The sequence below is a fragment of the Strongylocentrotus purpuratus genome, unplaced genomic scaffold, assembly GCF_000002235.5.
Source record: "Strongylocentrotus purpuratus isolate Spur 01 unplaced genomic scaffold, Spur_5.0 spur5_scaffold_6, whole genome shotgun sequence".
Classification (NCBI taxonomy): Eukaryota; Metazoa; Echinodermata; class Echinoidea; order Camarodonta; family Strongylocentrotidae; genus Strongylocentrotus; species Strongylocentrotus purpuratus.
This window is the reverse complement of record NW_022145612.1, coordinates 13,899,642-13,926,593: the sequence shown is the minus strand read 5'-3', so window position 1 is coordinate 13,926,593 and position 26,952 is coordinate 13,899,642. Positions and strand designations below refer to the sequence as shown.

At 34.4% G+C, this 26,952-nt stretch overlaps 1 protein-coding gene across 3 annotated transcripts in view; it reads right to left on the bottom strand.

The window, feature by feature from the left end:
* The window catches only part of LOC576714 (plexin-A4), an 83,316-nt gene that overhangs the window by 8,690 nt on the left and 47,674 nt on the right, over positions 1-26,952 (bottom strand). The window contains exons 9-31 of one of the 3 annotated variants that reach the window (XM_031000506.1): positions 23,753-23,858; positions 21,431-21,535; positions 20,101-20,199; positions 16,690-16,783; positions 15,953-16,143; positions 14,725-14,879; positions 13,979-14,087; positions 12,638-12,771; positions 11,621-11,788; positions 10,938-11,040; positions 10,266-10,511; positions 9,900-10,073; positions 8,844-9,075; positions 8,327-8,469; positions 7,556-7,677; positions 6,950-7,015; positions 6,698-6,769; positions 5,963-6,029; positions 5,308-5,454; positions 4,587-4,740; positions 4,210-4,313; positions 2,739-2,841; positions 1,665-1,739 (exon numbers count right to left, since the gene is read on the bottom strand). In XM_031000506.1, coding sequence (XP_030856366.1) covers positions 1,665-1,739; positions 2,739-2,841; positions 4,210-4,313; positions 4,587-4,740; positions 5,308-5,454; positions 5,963-6,029; positions 6,698-6,769; positions 6,950-7,015; positions 7,556-7,677; positions 8,327-8,469; positions 8,844-9,075; positions 9,900-10,073; positions 10,266-10,511; positions 10,938-11,040; positions 11,621-11,788; positions 12,638-12,771; positions 13,979-14,087; positions 14,725-14,879; positions 15,953-16,143; positions 16,690-16,783; positions 20,101-20,199; positions 21,431-21,535; positions 23,753-23,858 — 2,969 coding nt within the window. The remainder of the gene's footprint in view (positions 1-1,664; positions 1,740-2,738; positions 2,842-4,209; positions 4,314-4,586; positions 4,741-5,307; positions 5,455-5,962; positions 6,030-6,697; positions 6,770-6,949; positions 7,016-7,555; positions 7,678-8,326; positions 8,470-8,843; positions 9,076-9,899; positions 10,074-10,265; positions 10,512-10,937; positions 11,041-11,620; positions 11,789-12,637; positions 12,772-13,978; positions 14,088-14,724; positions 14,880-15,952; positions 16,144-16,689; positions 16,784-20,100; positions 20,200-21,430; positions 21,536-23,752; positions 23,859-26,952) is intronic. The other 2 variants (XM_031000507.1, XM_031000508.1) reach the window with 2 other exon arrangements.

Genomic DNA, 26,952 nt, shown 5'->3' with positions numbered 1-26,952 from the left:
GGCAACATGAAACATTCCCAGGTATTTCAGTGCAGTTCCATTGTGCGTGAGGAATTGCAAAATATTATGCTGCATGAAAATTCCATGAGTTTGGACCACTCACGAAATCTGCAAAAGTTTCATTTAAATACATTAAACATTTCAGATTTTACTGTATCCAGTGTTATATTGATATATGGTACACAAACAGTAATATAATAATATAAGGTGTATGATAATTATTATTTTGTGAACTACATGTAAATGCGGTTTGTAAAAAAAATTAAGTCTGATTAGAAGTAAAATGCGAAAAAACACCTGCTAATATGAAAGGGTAAGAAGACACATCAATAATTAAAATATAAAAGGAGTGTTTAATTGCAGTACAAAAGCTGAATGAGGCAAATTAGCTACCCAGAAAAATGAACAGTGTATAGAAATATTGATCAACCATATCACCTTGATAGCAATGAGTACAAGAAGCAAACTAAGCAGTATCTATTTGAAAGTGAGTATATAGGTGTGGTATAGGAATTCAATGAGGTCAAAATGGCTAACTTTAGAGGTAGTATTACATGTAGGTCTGATCTGAGCAGAGAATAAACATTGTTTTTATCTCCTTATCTCAATCTCAATCTTTCCATCAGTTTTGTACATATTTTTGTTCAATTGTATTTTTATCTTTCTCTCTCTCTCTGCCAGACTCTTTCCTCTTTTTTCTTATTTCGTCTTTCTTTCTCCTCCCTCTCTTTCTCACATTTCCCCTCTGTCTGTCTGTCTGTCTGTCTGTCTGTCTGTCTGTCTATCTAGATATCTATCTATCTATCTACATGTAGCTCTATGCATCTATCTATCTGTATCCCTCCTTCTCTATTTCTACGGGACAAATATATTATGATATATTTATTATGACAATACCGTTTAAAATGGGACTTTTACATTACCACATTGAACAATATGCACTGACCGTTAATGAATAATGAAAGGAAATACATTTTGTGCAATTCGACCACCTTTACAAAATTATCTTTCACCCTTTCTCTCTTTTCAAGCTATTTCATCATTAAACAATCATGATGTCCTATGTGAAGTTAATACATCAAACTCTGTCTTAGTTTTAGTTCCATTAGAACAATCTTCATCTGCTTAAATTGTTGAAATACAAATCAGACAGATAAGTGGCAAGGAAAATTCTTTTTTTTTGGGGGGGGGGGGGGGTTCTACTAATGCAATGCTAATATCTGAAATACCATGTTATCTACAATGTTTTTTCCTTCAATATCACACTGAAATCCACGCAGTGACATTTCACAATTGCCTTTTGTGTGCGATATGCTGTAAAATACACTGTTTAAATTCCTTTTTATCTTTCTTTTTTTTTTCTTGACAGAAATCACTAAACTACAAGTATATCGATAGAAAGCATCCTACTTCTTGAAATCTTGAGTGCTGATTGGTTTAGGAAGGATACTGTATTTCTACAAATGAATGAATGATGGCATGGTACGTGGATCTCTAAAATCCTGCAATGACATATGTATTTGCCACATTTCCCACACTGACTCACTACATGATTCTGCTCAGACCAAAGGAAAAGGGTATATTAAAATGTAGCTTTATATGCATGGTATTATTCAAAACTTTGATTTGTTTGTGGAAGGCTATGATATAGATGGAAGCCTCACCATTTAACTTCACATACTGAGTATGATTTTTGTCCGTAGACCATGGGGAATAGCTTTCCAAAAACCTGGGAACATCTGAGAAAAACAAATATTCAACGATTTACACTTCAGTATTTTCAGAGAAATATATGTCAAATGGCATTTGTGATCCCTGTAAACTCTTTGAAGACAAATATGTACCCTACACTCTCATACAGTTATGTACTCTACATGCCTTGAGAACTATCATTTATGAGGATATCATAAAGTAGTTTTAAATAATCATCCTTGTGGCTGGTTGGTACAGGGTATTATGCTGTTTGTTCAACATCAAAGAAACATTCGCCCAATAATATTATGGAATGTAGAATCATACAATTGAACATATAATCCATATATGTTTTACAAGTTATTCACAATAGGGGTTTTATTGCCATTTGCAGCACATGGCTATAACAGCATTATTGACAGAAATTATCAGCTTGTTCACTCTACAAAACAAATATGATAACACAAAATAACTTGCAATGTAGGGAAGTAAAAGTAAGTCAGGTCTATCACCTACATTACGATATATAAGAAAGGGAAGCAAACATTAGTACAATATGCAGTGATTTACATATAAGCCATCAATCTGAAAGAAAAGTCAGGATTTGGAAGCAAAGTGTAGATGAGGTTAAAAATAAGATGGACACAAATGTACAATGATGTGCAACAAAACAGTCCTGACAGGGATTCTCCCAGCAGAGAAAAGAAAACATTGATTAACAGAAAGTGTAACAATAAAGAATATTATTTTGTCACATAAGTTTCCTTGCTGTTCCAAATAGCAATAAAACGTCCATCAAAACAATTTAGCTACTCAACTATCCTACTTTATAATTCTTATTTTTAAATCCTGAACAAGTAACCGATAATTCTGTTGCAATATCAAAATGTAAAGTTTGATTGTCAGATACGATGTACTCTTATCAGGCTCCTGAAATTATCCAATGTACAAGGAAAGTACTATATTCTTCAGCTAAAATCACACCACATAGGCACATAAATAGAAACCGCTTAACCTAGGATAATATATAATCCATATATACTCACATGTGTAGGCAAGCTCTGCTTTGTCTAGTACCAGAGGAGCAGAAAACTCAGGATTTGTGCCATCTTGCTTCTTTACAATAGCTACTGAAGAACCATTGGATATCTGTTAAAAGAATTACCCAAAAATTGAAACATGGAGATAAACTCATGAATCACCTTCAAAAGCTTTTTTTAAAGTCAATATGAGTTTATAGAACTAATAAAAAAAATTGTGAAACAAACTCTTTAAATTGTATGCAATAACTTATCTAATAAATGAAGAAGAAAACAAAAATTGTTGACAATATCTAGTTGAAGAAACTTGGGCACCGAACCAACATAATTCACTTATTGAGTACGATGAAAAAAATGCAATACATGGTTCCTTGTATGAACATTTATATGATTAAAATGTTAAGCATAGAGAAAATTTAGATCAAAATCTGTGAAATCCGCATACAACACATATAAATAAGTATTGATCCATCAATTCAATATTTTGCATTCATTCTAGCACTCAGGCATCTCCCACTGCTGTGTCCACAATGTTAAGTTGTGTAGCAAGACTGTTTACATATTGCCCAGGGCAGGACCCTGTTTCATAAAACTTGATATCAATAACAAGTTACAAGCTACTGTTATAAGCTACTGAAAGCATGGTATCGGATTGGCTGAGAGCAAATTTGTCATAGAAATTTAGCATATGTTATTGATAAAAGGTTTTATGAAACAGACCCCAAATGTCCAAACACCATATCCCACCGCTGCCACCATGTCAAATTTTGTCGCACAATACTAACGATAAAAAGAGTGCATCATCGATATTTCAGAGACAAGTTGGATTATACTTTTATTAGATGTATATCTGGAGGCAATGTGCATGCACTATGAACATGACGGACAAAGAAAGCAGACAAAATATACAGTTCCTCATTATACCCTCAACAATTGCTATGGTAGACAAAGGAACATCCCTTCACTGCTATTATGTAAAAATCTGTAGAACAGGAGTCACATGCATATTCACATGTTCTACACATTTTTACATAATAGCAGTGAAGGGATGTTCTTTTGTCTACCATAGCAATTGTTGAGGGTAGAATGAGGAAATGTATATTTTGTCCGCATTCTTTGTCCATCATGTTCATAGTGATGTATAGGAACATTACATCATTCCTCTATCTATCTATTCATCTATCTATGACCCTAAAATTGGACACTGCTGGGGTGAAAAGAGATGGATGATGGATCTTGAGACACACTTCTTCATAGCGTTCTGTCTTCAGCTGTTCTAGTTTAATAGCTGCAAAAGAATTATTCAAGTCCACTGCTTGATGTTATAAATCATGTCTTTATCGGACATCAAATCATAGTAAATTATTCATTGTGTGATGTATTGAATATGTGAAATTTACATGCATCTCAAATACATAAATCAATTGAACTTTTGGGAATCTATTTTAAAGTAAATATATTGGTGTTGGTAACTAACCTTGTAAGCTTTGATGGTGTTAGCTTTGATCCAGTGTCCCCTGGTTTCAGTGATTGGATCTCTGTCTTTGAGCACTAACCGACCCATACATCCATTTAGAAGCACTGTTAATGGGATCAAAAGAATCAATTCACAACTTCAATAATTTTTTTCTAAACAAAAGGGACAATGTCCACATTTACATATTTTTCATTTGAATGTACATGACTCTCACTCTGCATCTTAGTAAGTCCTCTTCTTTCTGGAGTACATCACACAAAAGCCCATCAATTATATTGGTTTCATCTACCGGTATGCAGCAAATAATATATTGCAGTTTAGTCAAAAAACTCATTTGAAGAGTACATTAAATGACACATACACAATTTTCTACCTACCCAGATCTACTTCATTTGATCTAAGCTGTTGAGCTGTCTGTCGCTTGCAGTAGACAGCATCTAATATCTTCTGTTTGGCTTGGGTGATAGTATCAACATCTAGCACCTTGACTTGCTCTAACACCTTATGCTCTTTGTCCACAATTTGTAATGTCTGTTTGGAGGTGAGATAAAACAAAATCTTATCAGAATCTAAATTAATAGATGATTTATTCCACTATTTTATCTTACTTCTTTTACTTAAATTACAGGTATGTCAATAGTAAATGACTGTAAATTCATTGACTATAATTATTATTATGCAACCTATACCTATGGGGTGTCTTAACTTAAAACCAATTCCAATTTGTTTCCCTTCTGGTAAAACTTATTCAATCACTTCAAGTGGTTGCATTGATTTGTTTCTCTTGTTCTATCTATTTATTTTCCTGATTTGACTTTTGCCAAACACAAATTGCTACTTTGTGTACACATAGTGGATAAAGCAAGTTTCCCATTGAATTTTACAGCATGTTAAGGGACAGAGACAGTAACAAAACTCATTAATTTTTATGCATGTGAATAATTGTCAGCTAAAAATCTAAATTTCTCACATGTGAACTGAGGAACAAGCGATTTAGGGTATAACATGTCTACAAAAATGAATACGTCTTTATAAAGGATGCATCATCTACTAAGGATTCTTTTTTTTTTTTAAATCCCATATTGATAACGATCTTACCACATCTTCGAACTCTACATCCTCATCAAGAAGATAATCAAAGTTGAGCGAGAAATGAGCTTGACCTGTGATGGCATCCACTGGTCCTTTATCTACTTGACCCTTGATGGCTTGGTATAACACATACAGAGGGTACGCTACTTGTTTCTGATAGAGAGAGAGAGAGAGAGAGAGAGAGAGAGCCCCACAAAAAATGGAAAGACATGTTAGATTTAATCTCTCAATATCCTATAATATGTACTTATCAAGAAATAATGCATCTTACTCGTTCAAGGGATATCAAGATTGGGCTGAATAATAAAGGATTTGAGTAATGTATGATATTAACAATAGAAACAAATATCTTAAAATAAGAGAAACCTAACCACAAGATACAATTTCCCATTTCTTTGTTATTCCCAATGAAGAATAATCTCATATTTATTTCTTTGATGGAACATGGTTAAATTCTACATAACAGATTTTAAGCATCTGAAGCAATTTCTAAGCAATGACAAATAATAGCATTAGATTGGCAATTGAGATAACAAAAAAGGAGGTTAACATTGACAATCACAACAACAAAATTACATTCAAATATATGAACAGTAACATATGAACTATATATACTCTCTATATAATTATTTGTGGAAAGAATATTAAAGTTTGTCCTTACCTGGAGATGTTTGTACATGCATAGAGCAACCCAGTTTGATATAAGCTTCTCTAGTATACTCCCCACACTGTAAATTAATTATAAGAGGAAAGAAAATACTGAAAGGTTAACCTTTGTAATAACTCTAGAGTATACTGAACATATCTCATATTGAATGATTGATAAAGTGATCAATTTGTTCGTTGTTCATCAAAATATTTGTAACAAAGGTTACAGTACAGCTGCATCTTAAAAACAGTATAGATAAAAACTTTATGGTAAATTCAATAATGATAATAATAATATTCCACTATTATATAGCGCTTAATACATAATGTCTCGAAGCACTTTACAGATATATCAATGGTTTGTGAGAAAATCCAATTTAGGTGGAAATACGTGTGCATATAAATAACTTAACAATATACAAATATAACATTGTAATCATGAGTTCTTTTTTTTCCTCACATAATTTAAGAGATTATACTTGACTGCTTTCCAAGATTACAATGTGAATATAATGAAAAACTCTGCTGGTTCATGTACGTCATTTCATGTGATATCGGTATTTAGTAATTCAAGGCATTACTAGGCAGAATTAAGCCAAATATTTTTAAAAATCACAGAATTCTGGCAAGAACTAATCATTCCTCTTGGCTCTGTGACAGATATCCTTTAACTTTGGGGGAGTTTTTGCTTAATTTCACTTAAATGCTACCTAAAAATATATTTTTTTAATTGGATGAAGTTGCTTACCTTTTAAAGAGTTGTTTGAGTCTATTTTCATCTGATTCTTCTATCTTTTCTGCCATCAAGGTCAGCATTACACTAAAAAGAGAAATAGGTTAGAGGAAAAATAATATACAATTATCACATACTTCAACTGCTTTGCCTTATAATTCTTGTAGGAGATTAACATTTGATTGGATAGAGACATACAAACATGAAATCCTATGATATGACAAAATAATGCATTTAGTGTCATAGGGAAAATGAAAATGTACTTACTCGGTAAGATAATGGAATCTTCCTTCTGTTGTCAGAATTGTTGAGAGTAGTGAAGCAATATTGACTCTGTAAGTAAACGAGGAATTTGTACAAGTTCATGTTATTGGGGAATAACTGTATGAATAATACCATATAATCTCCTGAAACATATTCAAAACTTTGTGAGAAAAATTGTGATAATAAAGATTCTTTACCTCTAACTTTTTATTCTTTATCATTTTAGGACTACAAATGAACATAACTAATAGAAATAATTGAAATACATAGAGATGTAATAACTTGCACAGAATTTTTTAAAAATTTTAAATGAATTATCAAACATTTAAGCAAGTGATGTTGTCAACAACCATGACATTTCCAACTGATCTACAAACATTATAAGACATTTATCAAATGTAAATTATTTAATATAGTTCTAAAAGTCAGCATTTGCCTACATTTAATCCAATGTTTTGAATTTTTAAAACTATACTGATGAAAAAGGGTCAACTCATGTTACTAAACTTTAAAGTACTACCTCAGACTAATTCCTTATTTTGTTAGACGAGATACAGTAAGCTTGAAATCACATTTTCTAAAAGACAGTAGGAAAAAATAATTTCTTACCTGTCTTTTTGTTTTAAGTTCTTTGCTTCATCCAGACCCTGAATGTACTGCATTAGAAACTCTTTCCTGTTGAGAAGCTTAGAGAACTCTGACATGGCTTGTTTAATGCTCTCCTGGGGTAGCTTAATGGTGAGCAGAGAGACAAAGAAACACCAATAAATCCATTAGGAAATCTACCATACAATGAATTCAAAAGAAATCCATGTAAATCTGCTTTTTATGCATATTAGCCACATCTTCTTTTCTGCAGTGATTACAAGAGCACTAAAAGTTGTTTAACATTTGTGTTTCTTGATCCTATGATAAGTATCCCAATAGGTCAAATGATATTTTGTTAAATACCATGCATGGACCATCAATTCTGTCTGCTGGATATTGAGTAATCATCAACTGAGCTGCAACTTTTGAATATACTCAACAGTTTAATTGCACACCTCTATTCCTCTACCAGGTTTTCCTTCCTAAGTTTTCCCTTGAAGATACCCTTTACACAAACTCAAAACTAAACATTAACGCAGGTGTCAATCTAACAGCTTTAAAGGATTGCAACTTGCATCTCAAGAAAGGTACGTTTTGATAAAAGTATGCTCCACTCAATGAGATTTACAACCGTTAACTCTATCTCTTTTTCCCACTAAGATGTTCTTTACCCCACTGCTTACAGGAACCAGGAGATTTCTGTCTGAAGTCTGCAGGAATTAGAGGTTTCAGTGCTAAACGGGTTACCCGGGAACAGTTTTCCTCTTCCTTCAATCAACCTAGTGGACTTACCTCAGGGTCGTTGGTCATAGGTTGGACCTTGAGGCCCCAGAAGAGCATGTTCCTGATGTAGTCTGCTCCGCTAACAAATGGCATACCAACACCCTGAAGCTGCTCTTTCAGACCAGACATGTCTCGCTGCAGGTCATGGAATGCTGCAAGATAAAAAAAAAAAACGACATCATGATTGAATTAAATCCTTGAAAATTTGGGTGAAATTCAGTACAAACTGGAAATATAAAATGATTTCCTGGACAAGAATGTTTTATGAATAGAATTTACTTGGGCTCATCAAATAAAGAAATTAAACCTTTGTGACTGTTTTTGTCTGAAAGGAAATCAAAATACTTGAGTCTCTTTGATAGTCGGTGTAAATTTAAAGATGGTTCCAAAAGTCATATGGTGCACTAGTTAAGTGTTGTTTATAAAACTCAAAATAACCAGAAGTTGAAAATTAAGCCCAAATATTAAGAAACACTTGAACCAATGTATAAAGTAGTCTCTCAAAGAGTTTTGTAGGTCGACTGACCTTCTGTTGCTTTGTCCTTAAGCCGTTCCTCCAGCCTAATGAGAGCGCCCTCTGCTGACTTGAGTTTGTGCTGGTGAACCCGTCTTCCATAGAAGGAGACAGCGATAAGAGTAAACACCACTGCCACACCCACCAGGACAGCTATGACGATCACCAGGACAATGCTGAAGACTGAGTCCTGGATGTAGTGGACGGAACCCAGAGAGAAATGCAGGACACTTCCATGGAGGACCTGTAATGGAGGATACATTTTGTTAAAGGCATCGTTTAACAATACCAATCTGAGATGCATAGCCCCACATGTTATTAGCGTCTGTGATATGGTGTATTATTGAAGACCTTAAAAATGATCATGAAGTGCCTAAAAAAAGTGACCAGTTTTACCATATTCATTTTCCCCAATAGACTGAAGTGTAATAAAAACCATTGTGAAACGTTCTTTGAAATTTCAAATTTCAATCATAAATATCTTGATAATCAGACGGGCAAACGGCTTGTCAACGTCATGGGATTCCTGACTAACCTAAAGGTTTATAATTATGATTGCAGAATGAGTTAAATCCAGGATTTTGTTTAGAATATGAGACAAAGATACCCAATCCCTTTAACAATGTTACGATCCCATTTACCCTATAAAGCTTCATCAGTATTAACTACGCTCTTCCTGAGGATTATGTATTTACTATCACCCCAGCATTGCAAAGTACCCATTAAACACACCTGGGTCAACATGGACAAATGTGGGTAAAATATATTGTCCACGCTCCTAGCAACCATACACCAAAGTGTTCCAATTTCTCCATTACTTTTACCTGAAGCCCTAATTTTCCACATATCCCCACCATTTCAAAACAATATCTTAAGGATATGTCCCAAGAAATCCCATTATGTCAATGTCTGTGGAAAGTGCAACACACATTGCTGTATTAACATGAGACCACTGGAATATCCTTAAGCATGATACAACAAAAGTTCTTTCTATATATATTTCACTGGAAGCAGTTTTATTTTGCATATGTTACTTCAAAAATTAATGAAAGAGTGATGATGACTCACAATGACTGCTGGGTATGTTTGGGATGTCCCGTTGGCATGGCTTCCAGCTTGAGGTTGCGTTGGTGGTAAGCGACAGAAGAGTTGCTCTGCTCCAATACTAAGAACCTCACAGAATTTATCGCCGATCAGGACCCGAACATCTGATTTACTGACTGCTAGATTAAGACCAGTGCCCTATGGATAAATGGTTAAGGTAAAGAAACTCAATTACGACTCGTATTTTCCTTCTGTAAATAGCATTCATGACTTTCTAGCGTGAATATTTTTAATCTGAAAGTTGAGTGTTTTTATTTGGAGACAGCGAGAGCAATAGAAAGTGTGAGAATCAACTTAGGTAGGAGATGTCATGAAATATCAAACACTCACTGTTATTCTTAACGTATCATTGCTGGAAACCTGTTTGACGCCGTTAGGTTCTTGGAAGGTGTCATAGCGAGGATCGGGGTAGAATTCAAAGGAATCACTGATGTTGACAAGATAATCATCCAACGACACCGCGAGCGAGACTTCCTCCACTTCTCTTCTATGTCTCCTCTTAGTGGGGGTCGAGTGCAAGGTGGGGAGACGAGGACTAGGACAAACCATCTCGGTATCGCTGAGGAGATGACACGCCTATACGGGAAACACAAAACATGGATGTTAGATACACATTTTTGCACAAGGAACTTAAAGGAATAAGAATTGTCTTGTATGTTATACATAATGTGGTTTGATAGGGAATATCTGGTATAAGGGTATCAGAATTATCACTTAATTATTAGCAAATAGCAAAGCCACAAATATATTTTATGGTATTGGTATGCATTATACAAGTTAATATTAAAAATGACTTTTACCTTCATGTATTATGAAGAAAACTAAAAGTGAGGATTGCATGATGCCCAACATAGGCCTATCAAAAAGAAAAGGAATTAATAATTTTTATAAACTAATCCCACTTTACTCCTGGGGACAACATAAACACAGAACTATAAAATGACATTTCATATGGGTTGAAATGAAGCAGAAATCTCATTATTTCCAGAATGATAGACTTACCACAGAGTCTGATTTTGTAGGGTCTGCTATTAGTGTAGCAATGAGCAGTGCTTCCTGTACTGTCTTAAAACCCACACCATTAATGGTAATATTCACTCCACCCCTGCAAAGATGGAATAAAAGTATAAATGGGAGTGATGAAACACTACAATTTACATTTTCCATTATGCAAAGACACGGAACACCATTTATCATGCTACGTCATTCAAGAAATGTGACCATGAGTAGAGCCATCATTTATCCATCTATTATTCATCATTTTCACAGTAATGTTAGAGGTTATGACCACAAATTTGTCAGAGAAATCGATCAAAATCTGTAAACACATATATGAGGTAAAAATACAAAATGAAATTTGTGAGACAGAACATGATGCTTTCCAAGACATTAATTTTTATATCAAATAAGACATGCCATAAAGAACAAAACATAAATGAGATAAATACAATATTGCAAGGTTATTTTTCAAATCGACACCAACTTAATTCTCTATCTAATGCAGATTTCAAGGAGATATCTAACCTTTATTTTTTGTAGCTGATTATCAGAGACTTGCAGAGTAAAAATGCATCTTAAATGTGGGAAGGTTCTTTTCTTCCCTTTTTAATTTGTCAGAGATTTTCATATGCATGCCCCTCCCCCCTCCAGTGAGAAGTTCTGGATAAGCCCTTAATTCTACTTACGATGCAATGGACTTTGATGTTGACAACCCAGCTATGGTCGGGTTAGTTTTGTATGTGAACATCTCCGTTGAATTCCTTTCAGCTCCGTCAAACCTTAAAGTCACTAAACTAGATGTGTTTTCTCTTGTCCCACTGGTCTTGCATGTCACATAGGTATCATTAATATACCTAGCAAATCAATAGAAAGAAGAAAATAATAAGCAGAGTACCACAAATGACCACAACAAACAAATTCTTCTTAATTAAAGGGATCCGGTAACTTTGTTTCAGATTCTGAAACAAAATTCTGGATTTAGCTCATGCTGCATGGATAATTATAAACCTTTAGGTCAGTCAGGAAGCCCATGACTTTTACAGCCCATCGCCTGTCTGATTATCAAGATATTTATGATTGAAATTACACATTTTGAAAACCGTTTGCCAAACGTTTTTTATAACACTACAGTCTATTGGGGAAAACGAGTATGGTAAAACCGGTCACTCAAAGATTTTTAATTTTTTGAGGCACTTTGAAGTGCAATTTTTTTAGGGCTTCAATATTACACCATATCACAGACACTGATAACACGTAGGGCCGTGTATCTCAGATTTAACATTGTTAAACGATCCCTTTAAACATATTGCATTCATATATTGAAGTACTAAAACTTATATGTAAGTAGCAAAATATAAAGAGCTGTGAGAATGAACTGTAATTTGAACAATGTCAAGGTAACATTAAAAAAGATTTTCATATAGGGCAAACTTCTTTCATAAGTGGCTTTACTTCTTTTATCCCATTGGACACAGTTTCATTTTGGTATAAACAAACTTTCAATACATTTCAGAATGACTCATCTTGTATTCAACTTTTTAATCATATTAAGATCCATAATGTTTTCTTTTCAAGTTACCATCATTTAGATAGTTTGTATAGAAATCAGAGTTTGATTGACATCAATCCCTTCATAATTTTTTACGAGATGTAATAATTATTTAAATTCCAGTGAAATCAATATAATATGAGTTGCCACTCACATGATGTCACACACAGCATTGCCGATAGATGCTGTGATGTTACTGCCTGTCTGCAGTGATGTACCAGTTATCATTACGACGGTGCCTCCATTAGCTATACCCGATGAAGGATGGAACCCAGTGATCTCAGGATCCTGTTCAAGATAAGATGAACAAAAATCAAAGGTGGAGGAAGAGATTGGCAGCAGTCAGGAAGGAGGATGAGGGAGAGATTATGTAATCACAAAGTTTAAATATTCTGTGTCATTATGTTAGCAAGAAATTAGCCTCAAATAGCATATTATGCTATTGCCAGCTCTTCTTTTATTAATGTACCTTTTACAAATGTAATTTTTGTCAAATCTGTTTATAAAGACCACTGAAGGGGCTATAACAAAAGAAGGTGGAGTTTAAACATAAGTTCCTTTAATACTGGCTTCAATTAGAAACCAAAGGAGAGGGGACGTTTTTCAAAATGTTTTCTTATGTAGACATAAATTCTTTTAACATCATTGGTCACTGTCGCAGACTGCATAAATGTATTAATTTTTAAAGGTAATACAAAGTTTTGGGAATTTTGAAAATTGGATGGTGGTGATTCTTTTCAATTTTGATATATTTGGATGCCCCTGTGGATGTAATACAAGCACTAGAAAATTTAGCCCCTAAAACACTTCTGCTTACGAGAAAAATTGAATATACAAATTTACCGGTGCTCCCGGTAAATTCTGCTGAAATTTCAAATGGCGCCGTACGGCCGTACAATGGTAGCTGCAACCATAAAAATGTCAGAATATGTAGTTGTGATATATAATTTCCTAATAGCTAATAGATCGATTTTAGTTAAGAAATATTGTTTCATAGCTTAATTAATATCTTGACCTTGAGAGGGAGCTATACAACATAAAGAGTTTATTATTTATAATTTCATAACTTTAGAATCGATTTCAACCGCGACAACGATCACTGAATATTGTAGGGACGCATATGCTTCCAATATGTTCATTTGAACCAAATTCATGACCCCATACCGACACTTTGTATTACCTTTAAGAAACAATAAGTAAACAAATATCATCCATATGACATTCAAATAATGGAATTTTTACAGTCACATTTCTACTTTAATTTCCAATTGCTTTATTGATTTGCTTAGCAGAAAATACATTTTATTGTGAGAAACTTAAAAACGCATGCTGCTCCTGTTTTTAGGAAGAAAAGTAAAATACAAGACACAAACTTTGAGGCAGGATTTGCTGCCAATGAAATGGAAACACTAACATAAAAGCTCATCTTAGTAAAATTCTGAAAGGTTTTCAAGGGGCCTAATCTAATGATATCTAGGAAAGATTGATGACTTACACGGTATGTGAATATGACCGATCCTGTACTCTCAGTGGGAGGGTCTCCCACAGTCACTTTCACTACAGCTTCTCTTGGTTCACCGCTGGCTGATGTCAAACACTTGACTCTGGCATTTTGAAAATACAAGATAAGAATAAAGGTTATGAGTGAAAAGATTTGATGTCTGACACTTGACTCTCCATTTGAAGTATACATGGTAAGTTGTCAGTTGATATTTTTTACAATGCAATGGACATGTATTTACTGTGAAACCTTTCAGCATTTTCAGCAAAGTACAGTCAAACCTGCTTTAGTGACCACCTGTCTACAAAGACCACCTGTCTACAAAGACCACTTTTTGTGTTTCCCTTGGGCGGTCGCTGTAGACAGGTTTGACTGTACTTCTTCACGTAATTTACTCTCTTTACCCAGAATATACACTTCAACTTGGTAAAAAAATCTCTTTGTGTTCACAACTTGCAACTGATATCAGGGCAAACATAATATGTATTCAATATCATATAATTTTTGAAATGACATACCTAACTAACAATTTTAAAAAATTCTGAGAATTGTCAATCACTTTTCATATTTCATTACAGTATTCAACATTCATTTCAATAGATCACATTCAGTAGTGTGCAAGCTGAATTCCAAAAGCAAATGTGCATCAAATATAGCTTTAAAAGAACAAAGTCTACAGGAATAGCATGAACCATGTTACAGGAAGGAGAATGTAACTTTGAGGAAATCCATTGTCTCACCTGGAACCAACCTGGTAGCTTTCCTCTAAACCTGTACGGTTACAGAGCTGCTGATGAAGCATAATGGAGTCTATGTCTGAGAATTTTTGTCCAAGGTCACTTCCAAAGATCTCAACCAAGGTGTTACCTTCTATAGGACCTGACATAGGGAAGATCTGATAAAGGAGGGAAAAGAGAAAATCATATAAAGATGGAGGACAAATGTCAGTAAAGTGAGCACCATAGTCTTATGCCAAATCTTACCAATGACTTGGCTTTCCTATGTACTTTCCACTAATGGGGCTTTGCAAGAAAGTTGCAATTAATCGAAAATCCCTAAAAATAAAGCGTAAGTCTAACTATTAATTGCAAATTTGCAATTGATATTTGCAATGGATCACATCTCAACTTTCTTGCAACATCTTCTATAATTCTATCATATTTAAAAGAAATTGCAAGATGTATGAATAATTTGCTTGAGGAATGCCATGTATTTTCTGAAATTTTGAAGACTTCTACGACACCACAATCATTCCCACCGTCCATGACAGGAGCTATCAAGTATCATACCCTACAATACTACACTACCCCTTGAGATTACTGGTCCTGGGGTGTGATTCACAAAGATCCTAAGTTGAACTTATCTCTAAGTTGGACTTAACAATTATGGAAAGCCGTTAGCATCTTTGAAAATATTTTGTGAAAGTTATTTCAAAAGGCGTAAAATGTTGATTCAGATCATTCATATTTTCTATTATCACAGAGATTTCATGTTCTTTACGAAAAGTCTAAAAAACTTCAATTTTTGCTTTTGGAAATATTTAATTTTAAGGCCACAAATGGCTCTCCATAATATTTAAGACCTACTTAGATTTTAGTTCAACTTAGAATCTTTGTGAAACACCCCCTGGACAGCTTCGATTAGACCCTTGAGGGATCCACGAGTCTCCTTGACACCCTTGATACTCCCAAACACCACCTGCATCATCATCCACACTGCACATGTATGTCAACTGAGTTCTCCTGAAAGGAGCTATCAATTATCAACCACTACAATACCACACTCACCCTCATACCGCGAGTCCTGGATGGCTACAATAAAACCCTGGAGGGATTCATATATCTCCTTAACACTTTGCAAATTTCTGGACACCACATACATCCCCACACTACCCAAATCCAGGGTTTATAGAGCCACTACTGACAGGAGTCATCAAGAACAAACCTCTTTAAATAATACCACCCTTACCTTCGAGACTACTGGTCCTGGGCAGCTGCGATTAGACCCTTGAGGGATCCACGAGTCTCCTTGACACTCTGGAGATTCACGGACACCACATACGTTCCCACACCATCCACAACGTAGGTCAACTGGGGTCACCGCAGATGAGAGGCAACGGCTACAGCTATCTCGCTCAAACTCACAATTGTAAAGTGTGACTGTAGAAAAAAATTTGGGTAAAAACTAGTTAAGCAAATATACATACATAGTTCTGGTCACACCTACATTCTGATAGAATGCAACTGATTTGTGCTACATGTCTCCAATGAAATGTACCCTTAACCAAGAAAGTGAGAAGTTGAATCTTCTAGATATGGTATAAAATTGACATAAATAGCAATAAATGATTATCAAAGTGGGAAAAAAAACTTGAATATATCTACGCTGTAGAGTAAATACATAATTTCCATTTTCCTTCACAAACCCGACCGGTATATTTAGATTTTTAGCCAGTAGGTTTTGGTAATCCAAGAGCACAATCAAAAATTATTTTAAACTATTTCTTGTTAATATCATACCATAATTTATGTCTTTCAATTATCCACACTAACTACCTCTGGAAATACTGTTTCAATCATATATCAATCCTTACATGTAGTTAGAATGCTATACCTCTTTTCATACAAAATTAGATATGAAGCTTTCAATTGGCATAACCTTCATTCTTTTATATGAATGGAAAGTGTTAAACTACCGAATCTTACCATTTAAATTACTTGGTGAATCAATGTAAAAATTTCCATTCCAACGGACTGACACAGGCACGTCAAGTTCCAACACACCAGTCGTAAATGTATACTGCAAAGAAGGATCACATTATAGCAATTATACCGATTGTGCAATGGTTACTTTTGAATCTATTACATTTTACTTTCTTTTTTGTAATATGTGAAAGAGGAAAATTCAATTCTGACAGACCAATTGTGTACACTGTATGAACTACATAGAGTGATTATAAATTTCCATATTCAACCTTCACTGAACATACACCTGCAAATCACCATCTTTACTTTAAATATGAATACTCAACCTTTGTGCCTTCTGATAAGACTATACTATGCATTGGTCCCTTTTGGTCCCATTGGTAACATGAGGCAGAAACACAATGACATTCAAAATGAATTCATGACAAACGAGTGCATTCAAGCATTCATCAAACGTCTCTTTCTTTGTAAAAATCTGAAGGAGCATCCAGTTCTAACACATCACTTGTGCATAATAACTGCAAAGTGTAATCATTGATATTCTACTCATCACCTTTATTAATATTGATCTCATCTTTACTATTCATCTAATGCATATCCGACTGCTGCCATCACTCTTAATAATGGAGGTGTTGATGGTGATAATAAGGTGGCATGAATAGACAAGATCTCACAATACAATATATATTCATACTCCCGTCTTTTCTTTCTTTCTATATTATGCATTACACCTTTTCACACTAGTAGACAGGTACACAATGGCTTTCATCAGAAATTCATGAAAAGGAGAAAAGAAAATGCATTTATGAGATCAAACATCACTTTCAGTGTGATTTGTAAAAGAATCTAGTGTTAACAAATCGCTTGTATACAGGTGCAAAGTGTAATCTGATATTTGATTCTTCATGTTTCTTAATAAATATCCCATCTTTACCATTTATCTACTGCATATCCCACCACTGCCACCACTCTGAATTTTGTGCGTTATTTTTCAATAGACTTCTCCATGCATCACATCCTTTTACACAAGACAGTAACATGATGGCCTTCAACATGAACTAATTACAAGATAATACATTCATAGCATCAATCAAACATCTTGTTTCTTTATGATTCTAAAACAAGGACATTCTATTCCACAAACACACCACTTTTGTATATATGAAATGCAAAGAGTAATCATAGACATTTCATTAATCATCTTTCTTTAAGTCTTTTTGACATATATATTATCCCACCGCTGCCACCAATGGAACACTCTCAAAAATAGAAATTGTTGAATGTGCTTAGATTAGCAAGTGTGCGCTTGTAAAAATGACGCCTGGCTGGAATGCTCCCCAGGGAGTGGAGAATGTGCATACATTGTGTGTCGGTATAAAGCCTCAATCCGATGACCGGGGTAATAATATATATATATATATGTGTAAAGCGCATTGAGAGGGCCTTCGGTCCTGAAAAGCGCTATATAAGAACTAGCTATTATTATTATTATGGTGACTTTGAGGTAGCATGAATAGATGAGTGTTAACTATAAACATACATGAACATGTATACTGGTAATTAAACTCATTTTGCCTTGTAATTTCTCAATAGACTACATTATGCATTGGACCTTTCAAACAACAGATGATACACAATAGCTTCAACACACATTCACTACAGAAGGAAGATGCATTCATAAGATTCATCCACCCCAAAGTCATTCTCCATTGAGTTCTCCCCAGACACCAAGGTTGAGAGCCCTATAGCAATGCCCCCATCACATACGTCCATGATCACTGTGGTGGAATTTTAACGAGACTGTAATTACCTCTACCCCTCATTCCCCAAGATAGCAACGGCATTAGACGAGGAGAAAAATTTCTCGACTCATCCCCATTAAGGCATGCTTGAGCTATTAGTTGAGATATCCCAATTAGGATGGCTAAAATAACATAGGGAATGTAGGCATAAAGAAAGAACATTCTAATGGTAATGAGAAGGAGGTATGAGTACGGAAATAAACCCAATCGATGGCTTAGCTTAAGATATGAATGATTGGATATGAATGCTAGACATCTTCAATGCGTTTATGGCAACATCCAGAAGTACTTGCTTGGAAAAATGAACACTAATGATAGTCAGTTTAACATTACTACCTACTAACATTAAAATGTAGGTACTTCATTCAAGCTGAAGTGGTAGGTGCCAATGAACAATAAGTTGGTAGATTAATTTTGTAGTACGAATATACAATTAATGAGATTTTTGTTTGTCATGATCACTGCTGTACATCTGTAAAATATCAGTGAGTACAAAAATACAAGAAAATTCAGGCTACGACTTTAAAGGAAATATCAATGCATATTTTATGAAATCAGAGAAATGTTACAGGAAATATGACATTTACCCTGATGTAATACAAAATCCTTGTTTTGTTTTATTGCCTTGGTAAAGTTCAAGTAATAACATTTGTAATCAAATTTACATGCACATTTATTTATAAGGGATACATTACTATTAGTATAGTATAAAGAGGAGTAATTGGCTTGTTTCAACAAATGACATGGAAACTTAGCCAAACATATATGCAGGAACTGTACAAAAAAATGAAATGGATATTTAAAAAAGACATTTTTATTTTGCCATAAATATCAAAACCAAATTGAAAGAAAGAGAAAGGAAAGGAGTGAAAAGGGAAAGGAGTGAGAGAAAGGAAATACAGACAAAAACATGCTTTAGAGAAAATATTAAAGGGAGAGAGGTCAGGGTAACAGATGGCAAGTACTTTAGTAAGCAGATGTCACAATGATTGTAGGCCCTTCCAGAAAAACAAACCAATTATGACAACTAAATAATAAAGGCATGAATTTCACAATATGATGACTTCACAGTGATTACAGTATACAATGTGTATTATACAAGATATAAGCTCTCAGCTCTCTCCCTCCTTATCCTCAACATCTTTCTCCTTATCTTTAAAATGCATATGTAAGTGTCTCCTTAAATATATCTATATCCTCCTTCACTCTAGTATCCCCTTCTGTTTTTCTTCTGTCTGTCTGTCTCTACCTCTCTTCTATACTTTTCTTGCACCCTATTTGTCTATCTTTCTGCGTGTTTAGGGGTGTTTTGGAGGTCTTTCTCTCTACCCTTCTCTTTCTATCTCCCTTGTTCATCCACGCTCTTTCTCTCTCCATCTGTCTCGCTTCCCTTCTCTCTTTAATTTGTTTGTTACCCTTCACTCCCTTGGTTTTTCTCTCTATTTACTATCACACTGCTATACCATCTGTTTAGAGACAAAAGGGCATAGCTCATATGATTTTATACAGAATTTACATCTTTCTGCCTCTGAACAGTCCATATCCATATATATATATATATAAAGCAACTTGGTAAATGTATAAAGAGAATATTGATAAAGAAACTTACACTCCTTGCTGCACAGATAACATCTGTTCCATTGACGATATCAGCAGATGTGACATGTTCCTGGTCCTCTATGTTTACAACACACTGAAAATCGTCAACCTATATCCACCACAAGATGAAGAAAACAGATGAACAACTGTCATTAAAGGCAATCTAGAATTTCAGCACAGGTTGCCGAAAGGAATCGTGTACGTGGGTTGAAGTTAGATTTAACATTTAGACATAAGGCCATGTACACAGCCCAAAGACCATTTTGAAAAACCATTGTTGTTTTTGTTTTGTTACTGCCATTGGCACTACTGGAAAAACCCATAAAAAACTGTCTCATTTACACTACTGGAAAAACCCATCAGAAACCGTCGGTGTTTGATAATTCAGGGATTTTGGTGAGTTGTGCACATGCCCCACTTGACACTGCCCTGCATTAGCACGAAAGCAAGGAGAGTCACGTAACTGAAATGGAACCATTCATCAATGTTTTGAAAGTGAGCATTTACACTGCAAAAATCCGGTGAAATTGCTGCCAGCATTTAATAAAACCACACTCCAGAGGTAGGTTTTTCATTTTGTTTACCGGTAGTTGTTTAGCAACTTCTGACGAAACACTTGAATGTGAGAAAAATAGATGATTTTTGCTTGCAGTGTTAGTGCAGCTATAGTGGGAAAAGAAGTTAAATTGCTTATCAATCTGTCTTACAATGTGAGAAAACACATCCTAAAATCTTGTAAACTGTTTATGCAAAGAGATCAATTTTTTAGTATTGCAAAAAGGAGAAATTAATGTCCATCTTGAATAAAGAAAAATATTCAAACTGTGGTATGATCAACTCAAAATAGAAGACATTGGGAGAGAGCAGTGAAGAGAAGAAAATGTGTGAAGAGAAATTTCAGATAAATTCCATGAGATTCTTATCATCCGTAGTCTTGCTTCACAAAACCATTTAGACATGTTTTCAGCTTCTATTAAAAAAGAATTAATAAAAGATGACTATCATCTATCATCTTAACAAGCACCAACCACATTTCAATTGCTTTTTCATCTAAGTTTACAGTTCACAGATTGAAGAGATATCAAAATACAAATAAAAACAATTTTGACTCCAAAATTGGTTGGGTTCATAAGAAATTACACTGAAGTCTGAAACAATAAGATTTAATAAAAAAACACATCCATAAAAAATTAATCACATGACAATTCATATCACGTCACACACTTTTTTAAAGCTTCCAGAAAATGCTATTTATATACATTTCACTTAGTGTAGGTACAATTACACAGGCAATGACCCATATTTTAATTTTGATCTTATCAGATGCAATTACTACTTACCATAGATGGAAGATTAATAGCTTTCAGCTGAAATTCTCTCTCCAAACCAACAGGAATCTGAATAGCTGATGTTACAGGTAGAAGCTTGGCACAAGACGACGGTCCCTTTTAAGAAAAACAAGTATTAAAATATATTAATAATAATGATGATGATAATAATAATAATAATAATAATAATAATAACAATATTTATTTTTAAAAAAAAACTCTTTAAAACTAAACACTGTGCGGGCTCGTCATTTCTCATTCACAAAATTTTACTGTAAATATTAAAAAGTTAACACAATTCACTTCATAAAGTTTCAATCGGACACCCAATTGTTTTTCTATTTCGCATACTTTCTCTTTCAAAATTGCATTTTGCCTTACAAACATTTCCTTTTTTGTAACCGGAAAAAACAAACATCATGCTTTCCATTTTGACTAATAGCAGTTCACTCCTTTTACATCCAAGGGATGGTTTTCTCAAAAACAATTCCAACAGTGTATGCTAAATCTGAAATAAAAGTGACTATCACTTTCATTCCAAGATAATTTGCCCTACTTGACAATTTCTAGTTATCTTGAAGAACTATATGTATTCAGCTTATCACAAAAATGAACAACTGGTAAAGATTGCAAGCAGCGTGAGAGACGTATTAGGATATCAATGGGATGAGGGCATAGATGATACTGTTCAAGATAAGTTTGTGAAAGCGAACAGGTTAAATGAAATATCATGAGTTGAGGGCCATCGAAATAGGACCAGTCCTGGTGACTCTAATCTCATCAACCGCATCCATCCTTTCAAGGCTCGGATTAGAAACCTAAAAATGACCCACCAGGTTTAATCCCCCACAAATCAAGCGTGTCCAATTTAACCCATGAATTCACAGAGAAATGGGGGTTGGATGATTCTAGGGGATTATGTTCCACGGAGGCCACATGATACCCTCTGACTGGTCATGATGAAATGGCAGGATTAGATACTGAACGGACTATACATCATTTGCAACATCGAAAATCTAGTGGACACATCAGATATCGGGGAAGATTTTGAGTGTATACTCTGTCTATAGTAACAAGAGAGCAAGCATAGACAACATAATAGCTAACATAATTTTGACAATATTAAGAAATAAACTATCATAACATAATATGAATATCTTCATTATTGTGAACTAAATCCATATACATAATCCTGTTAAACTCTGTCAAACAAAACCAGAATGAATAGAAAATCCCCATGCTATCACCTCGCATGAATATTCACATGATGAGGTATTTCTTTATGTTGCATCCATTACCCAGCCTTTACTCAATAAATTAAACATACATTATCGAAACCTTTTTACAAAAAAAATTGAAAAGATGATACACTTCCCAAGAAGGTATTTTACAACTATGGTTAATGAACCAAATCAGGAGCTCATTAATCAAGGTGGTCTGTCATAAAGTTTATAAAAAATACTCAAACAGAGTCAAGCTATTAGACGTGACCTAATTATCACACTTCATTTACCTATTGCAATGTATCTCATCGCAAAGATCGCATATTTCAGGTACAATACAGTGGATGTGCTTTGTGACCAAGAGGATTTTGTAAACAAATCTTTGGAAAGGTTCGGTGAAGAGAAATAATATAGGTAAACAATACATCGCTGGTGGTTTGCAGTTATGATTCAGAAATAAGGAAAATATATGTAAACATGATGTCAGTGGTGTAATTAAATAATAAAAGATAAATATCTCAATTCATAATGCACTCAAATCAAATAGGAGTTGTCATTTCTAGCTGCTATGGTGCATACTGTTAGCTTTATATTTTAATTTCAAACTTGTACAAGGGAGTTTATATATACGCTACTCTTATATGTATGTACTTCGGTATACAAGTAGTATATGTACCATACTTTGCTATTTATAAGATCCTTAAGTTGTAAATCCATCTCTTGTATTCAACTTTGGAAACATATTGTTCACAGATAACATTACTGAATGTCATGGTTTTGAAGCCCAATGAAACTGTACTGTTCAAAATTTTATTTTCAGACACATTACCCTTTAATGTATGCAAATCCACTGCACAACAACAAAATGTGATTTTTGATGGATTAAGGAATTAAAATTTATCACTTCCCAATAAAAATAGAAGTAACAATACATCATAAACAATCTTAGACTTATGTGGTCAATAATTCACTGCAAGTGCTGCAAACTTGAGATACAATATAACAAAACTCTCCCTCAAGTGTTTTACAAATTCTACTCTCCATGGAATTTGATACAAAATCAAGCATTTTCTGTGCAACAAAAGACAGATAATTTTATTTCTGTACTTACGTCCACTCCAGTGATTACTGCTGAACAAGAAGAACTGTTATGGGTGCAAGCGTTGTCATGGATACACCAATCACAATCCCACTGACTACTGGAACAGGCTGTACAGCTGAAAGGCAGAGATTGATGGGTCAAGAAAGGGGGAAATGGTGAGTTCAATGCAGGATGTAAAAGGTATTAAAAAAGGTTAAGCTAAGATGGAGTACCGTAATACTCGATTGAAGATTTTACAAAGTTTGCTGTCCTAGAGAATTACTGTAAAAAGTTAAATCCCTGTATACTGAATTATTTCATTCTCATATGCTTAATACAGGGACAACCCTGTTCCTGATGGCAATAGCTTAAGAAATTTGAATCATGCAAAAGAAAAAATGAAATGAAATCTGAAAGGCTTACAGCTCTTCAAGTACTAGTTTCTGATTGTCATATACAAAATATACTTAGCAAATATCAAAATTGTGTGATCAAAAAAGTGTAAAAATATTTTAGTTTTTGTGTATTGTATCAATATTTTGGATTGTTCAATAAGAACATGAAAATTACTGTCAAGACTTATTTTATGTTTGTTCTTCTTTTTTAATTTATTCTACAGGTTGTTTCGACCCTTCCCAACCCTTAAGCTCAGCAAAGCTCAAGCTCTCCCCACTCTTCAGTCATATCATGCACTAATTATGTAACTCTATATTCATAATATTTTATTTCGTAAACCTAGGATGTTTTTATCATGCTTTCATTGCACTGACATGGGCATGAAGTGATGTCAAGTTGTCTACCTTTTCAGCAAGATAATGCTGTATATTACGTTAATATTCATGTTTTTATTGTCTCAATACCTCCCTTGTATTTTAGATATGAAATATGTATTTATGTATTTTGTATCAAACCTAATATGATTTATAAATATTCCCTGCAAAGAACAGAACTTATATAATATATCGGAGTTCTATAAATACATACACTAGAGTCCAATTACATTTACATAACTTTGTGCCAAATAAGTCTTTTAAATATTATTGCATTTCAGGACAGCGACCTCCCCATCCCAAGTAGAAGAGATGGTGAAACAGTCAACCTAGTCGGCATAGTATGAAATGTGCATACTACATTGATAACAAATGGGATTACACTGTGCCCTTTTGAGAAAATTCATATTTTAGGAATCACCCAATTTCACATTGATTTGTATCAATACTGATGCGGCATGGTGCAGGTTCATTTTATGATTTGAAAGTCTGATTGGATCGTGAATATGAAAAATCTGGGACACAAAACAATTTTCTGGTACCCATATGTTTCATGCTCGTAAAAATAGATTGAATTATATATCTATGGTTTCACTGAAACAGAATGGGAAAAAGGCAGGCTTGAGGCTGAAATAGAATGTGTGTTTACAAGCGTTGAACACATTCATATGCTTGCATAATAAACATGTCTACCGAGAGGAGCACCTCAAAAAGTCAATTATTCATGGAGGTAATCACAATATTTTTAGGGGGCTCATTATTCTAGCAGGAATAATCAAGCTCATTACAGTCAATCTACTGTCATGAAAACACTCATGGAATGAAAAAACAGCTTCCATCAGTTGGGGGATGTGCTATCAACATGTAATAAAAATTAGGAAGTTCTTCACAAACATTGCGTGGATAAGAACAAGGACATGTGTATCTTTCTTTGGTTGACGTTACATCTATGAAACCAAAAAGGATGAATAAAAGTCCAAAAATAACTCTTGCTGGGGTCTTTGGAAAATCTATTTTATTCAGAATTAAAATCTCACTCAGTGGGTTAAAATTCATTTTCATGACAGTTTACTACATAAAAATGCAATACCTTTCCATTAACTTTTGTCATAATTTATCTTTTAAATTTTTCATTCAACAAAGTGTCTTTTTAGAGGATGCTATCGGGCTTCCCACTGAAATTAATTTTTTTTGGGAAAAATGCAGACAGAATCGTGTTACTGATCATCATGTTAAGCGTGTCTGTGAGACATTTAACATCAATTTGGCTTTAATTAGAAGTCAATGCTACTGTCACATTTGCTTAAATCACTCTGATTAAACCATCACTACACACAAACACTGAAATAATTTCCAGTTGATGATCAACGATGAAGCTCATGGGTGTACTAATTTAGATTTTCATCAAATCAATCTCACAGCAAGGTTGCGGTTTTAACCCTTAGACTACTACATCCTCTCATTCCCATAGATTTTAATACAGGGACCGCCTGGTAGATAATAGGGTAAAAAGAACCCTGTTTTGGGACCTAAATGCTAGCTTACATGTACATACAGCCATAGGGGAAACTCAAATTGGACACATGACTGGAGCATCATTTGTCAGGAAGTCCCTGAGCCTTTTCAACTTCCTTTTCTTAATTGAACGCACAAAGGAAAGCAATATATTTGTACCACAAACAAAGTTGTTAACGTTGAATCGATTTGACAAGCAGTACATTACGCCATATTATGGCAATTTATGAGAAACATCATACATTTCTAAAGTGCATTGTAGAGAAGTATGTTACCTCCCGAGGGTGATTTTTGGTTCAACCGTTGATGCACACTTTGATATATACAAAGCAATATATGGCTGTTTCCACTGCTTCATTTCTCAAGATAAAAATTGGGGACTATATATGGTGTGAACAGCTCATGACATTTTAGGTATATAGAGAAAGGAAATGAACACTGCACTGGAACTTTACCTATATACATATAAATTGCAAGATATATCTGACTGCTGACATGCACTTTCAAATACTGAGCTAATACCCCTTTTCTTTCAGCAGATGATAAAGTATATTTGCAAACTCTAAACAAGTTTTGCAACTGAATCAAATATTGATGAGTTCCTACTACATGTCATAGTGATATATGAATACAAATGCTCATCTCACAACATTATCATAGGGATTCACAGACACATAGGGACCTTCAAAAGGGGACTAGAAAAACATTTGTGAAAACAGGGCTGCTTGGTAAAGTGCACATATATATATATATATATGCAGGGACATATAAACAAGCCCGGCCGCCCCTCTGACTGCCCCACATCACACGGATGAATAGAGAGAGGAGGCCATATATAAACCGCTTTATCACTAACAGACATTTCTATGACAAATGATTAGCGGTGCAGTCAAAATACAGCTACAGGTACCCCTTCCAGCTATGTATATTGTGTGGGAAATCATG